Source organism: Diadema setosum, chromosome 4, assembly GCF_964275005.1.
Source record: "Diadema setosum chromosome 4, eeDiaSeto1, whole genome shotgun sequence".
NCBI lineage: Eukaryota > Metazoa > Echinodermata > Echinoidea > Diadematoida > Diadematidae > Diadema > Diadema setosum.
In genome coordinates, this window is record NC_092688.1 from 40,877,003 (window position 1) to 40,888,744 (window position 11,742).

Consider the following 11,742-nt stretch of genomic DNA (forward strand, 5'->3'; position numbering starts at 1 on the left):
TTTCTTCTTTTTTTTTCCTTTTTTCTTTTTCTGCATCTGATAAATGCTCAGATCAGTGAATCTGCGCTGTAGGATTGTGCTAAGTGCTGTTATGACACAGCTCACCTATGAAGAGTGGGTACGAGAATGTATCGTCTCTTTCTTCTTTTCTTCTTTGTCAGTGTTATTCCCCGCACCATCATGGAAGAATCACAGACAGGACTGAATGTCTTCAAGAGCACTAAACCTTCCCTATTCCATTCCCTTGAGGAGTACAAAGAAATGAGAAGAAGAAATTGTTTATTCACATTTCAGTGACTCTGTTCAGGTGTATTGTTGTAGCTCTGTATAGATTGAAAGTCAGCCCTTTAGTCAACCCCTTTGTCAATGGTATGACTTTATGTGCTGGGAAAGACGAGGGCTTTTCTCGCCAATCCAGTCGGTAACTGGAGGGCAAAAACTGAGATACATAGTATACAATGTAAGTTCAGGGATGGTGTTTAGTTTGCATGTGTCGGCTGTAATCAATATTTCCCATACATGCTGACTGAAGATACACCGTGGAAGGGATCTTGAATCCACCTGGTAATGGACTCTTGATTTTGGAGATGTATTTAATATTTTGTTTGTCACATCCACAAGAAACAGAGAAGACTGTCTTCTGCATTTTCCTCATGTTTCAGTGTCTGTGGTATACTATGTTCAGAGAAGAAATTACTCTTTATATCTGGATTAACCACTCCCTTCACAACTGAATTGAATGAATTCATGCCTTAGAATGTTGTAAGAAAACTTATGAAAGCATAGAAGTTTTACCAGAACTGCTGTCATAATTGCAATTTTCTTTCAGAGTCTATGGAAAGACAGTGGTGTCAATGAAAGGCACGGAATATGAATGATTTTCTTTAAAAGTCAAGGTAGTAGTAATGACAATCTTGTTTTTTTGTTTGTTTGTTTCTTCCTTCCTGGCAGCGTGTGCTCATGCAGATTGTCCAGGAGCTGTGCAAGAGGCCGGGACTGAACCGTGCCGGCTTCAACATGCCTACCATATACATTCCCACGCTGTCGTCGGGCAAGGTGGGTATATTGCACTCAAGCAGGTACACATGCATGCATCATAGACACACACAGACCATGATAATTGGTTCACCCTAGACCCATCTCAGCGGGATTGAATGCAAACATGGAACCCAGGGAGCATACGTCAGAACGGCATGGGGTAGGGGTAGCAAGGTGGGGAGGGTGAGGGGGGAGGGTGAGATTGGAAAGAAATGTATGTTATCCTTATGGTTCAAGTGTCATTGGCGTTTTTTTTACTTCCCACCCCCACTCTTTACAACATATTGCATACCATATTGATTACCATTTGGGTAAAAAACATGCTTTGCCATTTCCATCAAAGTGTCTTCATTGATGATTGTGCCAGTCTGGTGTGTTTAAGGTCAATTTGAAATTTAAAAAAAAAAAAAAAAAAGATACACACAAATGAGACCCAAAGAAATGCAGTGATGTACTTAAGTTCAGCTTAAATGGAAAAGACTTCCAGGAATATTTACACATTTGCACATCAAGTAATGAATTTTTTTGATGAAGACTGTACTTCATTCGCACTAATTGTGAGCATGGATCCATTTGTATTGTGATAGATTACTACCCCAACATCAGATTTTTTACTTGGCCTCCCCAAAATCACTTGACTTCACAGAGCCGAAACCATCACACATTGGAACCATCAATATTTTTGTTGTTTGTATGTTGTTTTCCAGAGCCGCTGCGCCAATCAAATTGAGGAGGTGTGCAAGCAGATTGAGAAGACCATTAACAGTACGGTGCAGAACACGCTCAACACACTGGAGACGGACTGCGAGAAGATCGCCAGACTCATCGATGACAAGCTTGAAGAGGACAGGTATGGCCAACACACCTCTTTCTTTCCTCCTCATAATCCTCATTCTCCTCCTCATCCTCATCCTCACCCTCCTCCTCATCCTCACCCTCTTCTACTACCACCATCACCACCACTGGCACCACAGGCACCTGCACCATTATTTCCACAATTGTCATCACTACCGCCAGCACCACTGAAGTTATTATCACCATCACCGTCACCACCACCACCATCACCACCACCGTCACCATCACCGTCACCATCACCATCACCATCACAGCTACAGTTACCACCACTGCCACAATTACCATCACCTTCACCACTACCACTACCTCCATCCCCATCACTCCGACTACCACCACCACCACCACTATTACCACCACTACCACCCCACTATCACAATCACCATCACCACCATTCCCACCACCACCACCACTTCCACTACCATTGCCACCACCATCATTACTGCCCCCACCAACAACAGCATTACCATCATCACCATCACCACCTGCATCACCATCATCAACACCAACAACACCACCAACAACAACAACACCATTATCACCACCACCACTGTTGGCATTGCTGCCACCATGATCATCATTGCATCACCACCACCACTACCACCACTTCCACCACCACCTCTACCACTACCACTACCACTTCCACTTCCACCGCTACCATTGCCATCGCCACTATTACCGCCGTCATCACTGCCATCATCCCCAACACCACCATCTCCAGTACCACCACCACCACCATCACCATCACTGCCACCATTACCCACCACACAAAATGTGCTGTGGTATAATGGATGAGGCCCTGGGGTCCATGTCATTCAGAGTTTCAAAATGGATTGCAAGTTGATGAAATGAACATGCAGTCAACATATCAACTGTTAAAAATGAAATCATCTGGTTTGGTCATTGGCCAGCTACTGCAGTTTTTAATTACAATATTCCAGCTTGCATAAACACCAAAATCTTTTCCTGAAATAAGTTGCCAGGTCTTCTTAACAGGAGCAGATCTAGGGCTGTGACTCATATTTTTTACATCTACAGTGTATTTATCCAATCCAATTTCACATCAAGTTTTCGACAAATTACATTTGTGTAACATGAATCTACTGAACAAATATAGTATTGAATTGTGAAAATCCTGTGTATTCTGGATGAAATTTCCATTAAAATTAAAGTTACAGAATGCTTTTGAATCGGTCTAAAATATGCCATATTTATATTTTTTAAAATGTGCGATATAAGTCGACACATAAACACGCACACACATGCACACTACACACAGGCAAGTACACTTGGCCAAGCGTGCATGCACACATTTGCACACAACAGGGAGAAGTGAAAGAGAAAGAAGAGCACGAAGAAGACCATTATAAAGACAGCGTCGATTAGACTGTAATGCCGGTACCTGCAGCCACCAGAGTAAAGAAAATATGAGGCTAAAAAAACAGGGTTAATGAGACAGTATCATTGTCGCTATAAAACAAGACCTTGATTTCACAGGCAATTTTAGTGCGTTAATAGATATTCAGTGCTCTCTGAATATTTTGGGTCTCATTATTTCCTTCCCCTTTGAATGTGCAGCGTTTCATACTGTATATGACATATATTTTGCAAGGTTTTTAGATTCAAGAATGCTGCAAGGAAGTCGGGTGCAGTTTGCAAATTTTACAATACACAAAAATATAAACTCTGATCTCGACATGAATGTGACATGCAAGTACATTTTTCTCCATTCAATAATTGTACTCCACAATCGTGAATTTAAAGGCAATATTTACAATTTGCAGATGAAACAAAAAAAAACCCAGCTTTAGTGCAACTTTGAAATTGCAGAGAAGTCCCCAATTCACGAAAATTTGTCTCATTAAATATCTGCCTTTAAAGCAAGACATTTTCGCGGCATGAAATTTTCGCACTTGCCACTGATATTTAATGTTTAAAGGGTAGACAGGAAATTTCACATGCATTTTGATTTGGCAAATTTGTGCTCTTGCGAGAGTCACGAAATTTAAATGCAAGCAAAAATTTATGGTTTCACAGTACATTACTGTATGAATTGAGTCTTTCGATTGCTTATCGGCTTGCTGGCAGAATATGTGGCTTGTTAAAGATGTACGATTCTAAAGTGTTCCTCCCCCTCCCCCTGTCTTCTGTCTGTCCATCTGCTTCCAGGCAAGCCAACTCCTACAACCTGCGAGCCAAGGGCAAGTCCATCTTCTTCTATGCCCTGGGTCTCCTCATCCCACTCCTCCTCACCATCAACTTCCTGGCCAGCACGCTGTCCGACGAGTTCACTGGCAGGATGCTGGGCAAAGAGGGCACTGTCATGCTAAAGTCATACTTGGTAAGAGAGAGAAAAAAAGGTGTAAACAATAACAGGAATAACAGTAATCAGGAACCAGCATCCATGCAGTGTCATCACAAAATTGGGACTCGGATCAAATAAAACGGTTACTGTAAAACATATTATTTGCGGCATGGAATTTTCATGATTTGGAGCCGATAAACCTTTTTCGCAGCATAAAGTTTTCACGAATTGCCACTGGCATTCGATGCATATAGTGTAGACAAGAAATTTTTGTGCATTTTAATTTCGCGAATCTTGGCGCTCACGAAATTCGCGAAATTAAAATGCACACGAACATTCATCGTTTTACAGTATACACCATTAGTCTGTATGCTTGGCTCTTGCTGGCATCAAATTTTAAAGGGCCTGTGTGTTGTAGTCTGTGCTGTAACTTGAACTTACAATCGCCAACCTTTTGCCATGATGACACAGAACAAAGAAGAAAAAGGGAATTCTTTTTGATGTTTGTGCTTGAACAAATGTATTCCAAGATAGGGAGAATGAAAGAAGCAAAAAAACAAAAACAAAAGCAAAAACAGAACCACCTCAACTCTGTATTTATTACAAAAAAGCAAATTTAGATAGCCTTTCATTCTTTCACTCATACTTTGATCAGATGGTTTGAAATAAAACTGCTCTCATCTCATATTTTCTGCTTTGCGTCTGTGTGAATTTAGTCTTTTATGTGTACATAGCCAAGTTGTCATGTGTTCCATCCATTCTGTGTTGTTTTGTTACTCTTGGCTGTTATTCTCGTGTCACAAGACTTCTTCTCGACGTTCAGGGACTTCATTGAAATTTTTGCGCTTTGCAAGGATGAAGAAGGATCGTTTCCTGAAAGTGTTTGTTGGACACTAACAGCCTTTTGGCCAATGTAATGACTGTTGTAGTTACAAGAAACTGAATAATTACTGTTAATGCATGAATTGTGTATCCCCTCCCTTCCCCCCCCCCCCTTTCCCCCTGGGGATTGTCTCCCCTTACAGGCTCCTATAGGAGGGATCTGGCAGACCATTCCCCAGGAGTACCATTTCCACGCCATGGTCTTCTTCGCCGTGATCTGCATACTGCTTCTAGTCCTAGCTCAGCTGTCCAGAAGGTGAGTGAACGGACAAGGGAAAGGATTGTCTTTGTGTATTTGTGTGTGTGCACATGGCTCTTATGGCTACTTAGTCCCACAAACTGATTGGAATTTGTTGTTGATTTTGTCCTTGGTTTTTTTTTTGTTTTTTTTTTAATGATGGGGATTAGTAGCTTTGTCCATGAACACATCAGGAAGTCAGTCCACTATTTTCAGAATTGTTGCACATTGACAAAAGACCAGTAGAGTGCATCAAATGTTACCAGTATCCTAGTCTAATGCTTACTGCTTTTGTTAGTGTGTGTGTGTGTGTTTTACATTTCTAGATGAAGTTTTCCCTGATTAGCCTGGCAACCATGAAGCGCTGTTCAAACATACTCAAGGCCAGCTGCCACAAAGCAGTCGAAATCCTCGCAGATGGCGGCCAAATTACGGCCGTAATTACTTCCTCGTACCGATTGGGAGGCGGTGGCGTGGGTAAACTCCCGGCAGTAAGTCGTGCAAGGTCACGGCGCCTTGTGCCATGCAAATTGGCTTCCGTGTGTAGAAACCACCTTCGGTCCCATTTGTTTCTCTCAAATGGGATTGAATGGAATAAATGAAAACATATTGTGCAATAGCAAAGCATTACTCAAAGGCAGCATACATTATAGGTTGCTGGGTCTTTTTCTTTGAGGCAAAAAAACGCCAGTTTGCCTACGATTAGCCAGGACTGATTCAAACAATTCTGCGTATTCCATGTGATGAAGAAAGTTTTTGAAAATGATGTACACATTGGTCATAAAAATTTAAAAAGGTACCATAAAATTGCACTTTGGTGACCATCTGTATGCAATGTACATAGAACCTGGCAAGTGTAGATAAAACATGACATGTGAACCCATCTTGTGATAATCTTGCAGACTATTATAAAGCTACACTTTGTAATGCTGCCACATGGGTATGAAAGTATACTGTCGTGAGTCTTTCAGAGCAGTTTGTAGCCAGTACAAGGCCATAACCTCTCTATAAGACCAACTTTTTTACTCTATTTTATAGGAATTTTGGGGGGTTTTTTTGCTTACCACTTATGGGTTTTGAGATTGATGTAAGATACATTCTTAGGATGATAGGATTTACTCCAGATTTCCCCTCAGTGATATTATTTCATCATCTTCACAAATGGAAGCTGAAGTAACTATATTTGGCAATATTTGGTGAACTATATCCCTTCCCCCCCCCCCCCCCCTGCACGAGGGCTATAGTACTAGTATGAATGAACTATTCCAAATCATTTCCACTCATGCTGTTTTCATGTGCACACTTATACAGCCAGACAATACATGGCCTTGTATATCGGTTTTAATGTCTACCTGTACAATGTACCAGACAGTTGTCTGCTCGAGGTGATTACCTATGTATGTCGGCTAGGACAGATACATAGGACGTAAGTCACCCCCCCCCCCCCCCCCCCTTTGAAAAATAAATAGGAGGGGGACCTTGAGACAGTAACACTAGTAGTCCTTCAGCTAAGACTAGGACATACATAAATAGGCCCCCATTCACCACCAGAAACTGATACGTCTGTAAGTCCAGCACATCCCAGGGGGTAAGGGGGGAGGGGGGAGGTGGAGGGGGAGGGGGGAGGGGGGAGGTGGGGGAGGGGGTTGAGAGGCAGTGCAATGATCTTCCAGAGTTACTTATCACCTGACTTGCTGGAATCCAGTCGCTTGCTCGTTTTCAATCTCGTTTCCTCTTTCACCGGCCACTTGAAACTGCAAAAGAAAAACAACTCCTGATAACTGTAATCATTTTATACCACAACTCTTTGCATCTAAATGCACACTATGCAAAACCTGATGTTTGGTTTCTGGCCCGGCCACTTGCCATCTGACCAGAAATGGCACAGCCTCTTTTAAAAATAGAATCAAATGGTTTCGATGGGGATACTGTGGTGAAGTCTTTCAGTTACGGGTATCAGCTGAACGGGTGGTGGTGGAGTGAGGGCATGAGGAAGGCAAATCTCATTTCTTCAGTCAGTGACAAAGCAGCAGAAGTCCCAGGACATATTTGGTGTTTTTGAATATCTCAGCTTTTGTTCATAGCTTTTGTGTGATCGTTTCTGTTACTGCACCTAATTGTGGTTTTTGTTGCTGCACTTCAATTTGATCAGTACCTTTGAGGGTTTTGGGTTTGTTTGGTGTTGTTTTTGTTTTGTTTTTTTTTCAATATTCTGATCAGGAAATTCTTTCTCAGATAGGTACCAGATATTTTGATCAGATACTGACTTCCTTCCTAGTTCTTGTTTTTCCTAGTAAGAAGGTGTTCCAGCTTTCATCAGCACTCTTGATCATTTGCCATGAAACATCAGCTTTCAATGGACACTCTGTTTAAAAGTTACATATGAATTGGAGGGTGTGTGTTTGTTGTGGGTGTTGTTGTTTTTTTGGGGGAGGGGGAGGGTAATAATTCTGATTTGTGATCAGCAACACATAATTTGAAGTTGAGAATTCCAGCTCTTCTCTTCAGTTGATAAATTTTCAATATTGCTTTTTGAGTTTGTGCAGATTTTACAAATTTCACACCTTCCATCCACCTTCCTTCTATTTAAGATTCAATGAAGTTAAAGAGGGACCGGTTTGATGATGATTAAAAGATAAGAATTTCTGCAGCACAAATTTCCCAGGACTCTTGAATGGATTAAAGCCCCAAACTACATTTCCTTTCTATTTCATATCATGTCACAGGTTAAAGCCCACACTGACACGAAAGGAAAAGAGGTACTTCGGCGAGACCAAGGCCTACATTCAGGACAACGTCAAGACAGCAAAGGTGAGAAATTTTGATTCCTGCTCATGTTGGGTCATTGTGCTTGATGCAGTGGAGGTGGGTATTGGAGTGGGTATTGGGAGTGGGTATTGGAAGTGGGAGGAGGGGGTAAAAGTGAAATGTGTGGGGGTGAAGGGGGCATGGGTGTGGGATGGGTCTTGTCTTCATGAGGTTGACAAACGTTTTTAATTGACTCACTTGAAAGGGTGATAAAAGGGGCCAACATGGTGTAGGACAGCTGTAAGAGAAGATTAAAAAAAAACACACACAAAACAAAACAGAAACAATGAAAAGTTTCCAAAATGGAGAGAAGACTCCATCACGACTGCGTCATCCCGTTTCTCACCTTTAGGGAATGCTGAGATAATGCTGAGATAATGCAGATAAAACAGAGATACCCTGGAGGAAGTGTAATGAAAAGTTTTCCAACACCACCCCCCCCCCCCCTTCCCAGAAAAGAAGAAAAAAAAAAGACAGATATATAGAGAAATTGAAATCTATACAAAGCTTCTTCGGTGACTGAGTGAGCTCAAAATATGGTGAACTATGTCTTTTTCTTCTCTTTCTTTCTTTTGTTCTTATCTTTGGAGTGCAAATGTTTGTGCTTTCTTGCTATAGTTTTCATGAATTCATCATATATTTTCAATATATCCATATGTAAAAATTGTCAGTGTGATAACAATACCAGTATTAAAGTAGTGAAAGGAAATATTATGAAAGGAAATATTTTCTCTGATGACTGAAAAAAAAAAAAGTGGAAAATAAACAAGTTACTATGAAAGGAAATATTTCTGGTTGGATCAAAACACACAGAAAAATGGAGGTATAGTGTAGATGGATTAAACTGGTACAGAATTGCCATTCAGGAGACAGGTGACTTGGTACATTGTAGATGAATCAAAGTTGCAAAACTGATGGAAAAGGAGCTACATGTACATTGTACAATGTACATTGTACACATAGATAGGATGGATGAGTTACTAGGCAGACAAGCAGCTATGCGAAATTTTCGATATCCCCCCCCCCCCCCATTGTACTTCCCTGTATCAATTGAGTCACCCTATCTGTCCACTATGTACGAACATTTCATAAAAGTTGTATTTTCTCTTTTCTTTTGTTTCTTTCGCGACAAACCCCACAGGAGAAGCTCTACAGCCAGTACCTCAACCAGTGTGTTGCCCTGCAAGATATCAGCTGAGAACAACTCTACCAAGATTGAGAGTAACAACTTACTCACCCAGCTTCCAAACAACATTAACCCCCCCCCCCCCCCCCCCCACTTTCAAAAGAAAAAAAAAAAGGAAGGCAATTGCTGGTAAAGAGAGAGAAAAATAATATGTACTCGGCCACATTGTGTAGAAGATTAATGGACTTAAATGAATTAATGAACCGGACAATATTTACATTTTTAAATCTATCTAATCACTTTTTGAGACCAGAACTAGCAAATTTGCAGCAAATTGAAACTGCCCAAGAAGCATTTCATGTCATCATGTCCCCTCATCATTCTTCTTGAGATGAGTTTGAGATGTGAGAACTCTCATCGTTTGTGGCGCTTTGCTGATTTCACTGAGACGAGACGCCAGGGACTGCATTAGATTTCAAACACTGACTGATACTCTCAAAATGTTGAAGAAAAAAAAAATGCTGCCTTGACTTGAATAATTATGTATTTATGGAGCAGAGTTAAGTATGAGACAAAATGAACGCTACACCAAGTACTACTTTTAGTCAGAAAGCTGTCGTAATTGTGTTTGAACTTCAGAGTGTATGAAAAAATAGCATCAACCCAGAAGCAGCAGTTAAGATTATTGCCTTTCAAAAGCAAAAGTGATAGTATTATGCGCGTGTCTTGTCTTAGAGTAATAGTAGATCATTGTATAAGATAATTACTTTTGAGGTAAAAGAAGAAAGTGCAGGGTTATTTATTGTAAAAACAGTTCAGAAAGATATCACTATTTGAGGCGTAAATTGCATTGTATTAATTTGTTTTGGAAGTGTTTATGTACTTCCAGAGGCAAATCCATGTATATCAAGATTTTTCTTTCATACACAAAGATGAAAAAAAGTATGCCTAAGTTTTAATTGTTTTATGTCACACAAGAAAAGATGGAATATCAAGGTTGATTCATATCATATGAAGTGAAGTAATGTAATATTGATTTGATCATCTATTTCAGGAAGATAAAATTCAGATGTCTTGTCCGGAAGAGCGTGCAGGTAGCCAGTGTAATATAATTGTAAAATATGAATAATTAAAGAAGTCTTGAATGTAGCAGATTCTTGTTAATTCATGATACTCCTGTTTTGTTGTGTTTCATTGCAGTAGTAATGCTTCAAGAGATAATGTGAATAAGCGGCTGTGTCAAAAACAAACTGTTAGTTTGATGTAACTTGCAAGTGCCTGGTAGTGACTCGCCTAAGTTTTATGATATGGCTCCTTCTCACAGATACAATGTAAGTCATTCAGATTTTCAAGAAATCGCTGAAGCGACTGAAAAAAAGTAAGTGTTTGGTGGGAAAGACTTGTTAAGCATCAATGATCTTCATGCAAGGGCTACTAAAACATGAGTTTCATCAACAGCTTTGTGTCACTAAGGTGTTAAAAAAACAAAAACAAAAAAAAAAAACATCAATTTTGGTATTTTTGGAGGTTTTTGATGTGGGGACCAGTAGAATTACCACATTAAACTATTGAAAATAATTGACAGGTTAATAGTCACTGTAATGTGAGCAGTACTTGCATATTTTACTGAAGTATGATGTCCTCACAGTGTTTCAGCTTGCCAGAAATGTATGTTTGATATAAACTGAAGAACCTGCCCTAGTTTTTTTAGATCATTCTTTTAACAAGTTTGTGCCCAAAAGTTAGTTGCAAATATAGTGCTTCCAAACAAGAATTCTCTTGATTAAAATTTGAATGGTATTTCTTAGTCAGAAAAAAAAAGATAGAAGAAGAGGTACTACTACTGTATGTAGTGTAAATGTGATATGGTGTCTGAACATGTAGGTAAGATATTGGGGAAAATTACTTTAAATGTAGTAGATATGGGAGAGACCCTGGCAGATCTTGTTTTTTTATTTCTAAACCTGACTGACCAATTTCACAATTGTTTCGCTAAATTGCGACGTCATGGAATTGATGTTTAATAGTGCTGCAGTCACTCCTCAACTTTGATTTTTCTGCCCGAACACTTTTTGTTGTAATCGAGGGGGGGGGGGGGGGAATGAGCCATGCTTTCTTCAGCAACTGGATACTGATATGTGAAATTGAAGTCCTGAATATGAAAAGAATTAAGGCAGCCTTTGGTTTATAGTAGGTTAATACAAGCTATCTATTTATGCCACACCAAAATCCAGTTTCTGTCTTTCTGCAGCGCTAGATATTGTGCATAGATTGATGCACCGTGTGCATTAGAAATGAAAACTTCAGGCGACACAAAATTTGTACAATCTAACTAGCCTTTTTCTCACAATCGAGTGTAGGTGGTCACACACAAAAGATTTTTTTTTTTTCAGAAAAAGAAGTGCATACATTGATTGTGGTGCAGCTATTTCCATTTGTGTTCACAGTAGCATCTGTGTGCATGGTTTTTTTTTTTAAAGCAGAAGTAAGTGG

At 40.0% G+C, this 11,742-nt stretch overlaps 1 protein-coding gene across 2 annotated transcripts in view; it reads left to right on the top strand.

Moving 5' to 3' along the window:
- The window catches only part of LOC140228034 (uncharacterized), a 146,557-nt gene extending 135,214 nt beyond the window's left edge, over positions 1–11,343 (top strand). For both annotated transcript variants that reach the window (XM_072308435.1, XM_072308436.1), the window contains exons 8-13: positions 952–1,056; positions 1,746–1,888; positions 4,060–4,231; positions 5,221–5,333; positions 8,042–8,126; positions 9,265–11,343. In XM_072308435.1, the coding sequence (XP_072164536.1) occupies positions 952–1,056; positions 1,746–1,888; positions 4,060–4,231; positions 5,221–5,333; positions 8,042–8,126; positions 9,265–9,321 (675 nt within the window). In that variant the 3' untranslated portion in view covers positions 9,322–11,343. The remainder of the gene's footprint in view (positions 1–951; positions 1,057–1,745; positions 1,889–4,059; positions 4,232–5,220; positions 5,334–8,041; positions 8,127–9,264) is intronic.
- The last annotated feature ends 399 nt before the right edge of the window (positions 11,344–11,742 follow it).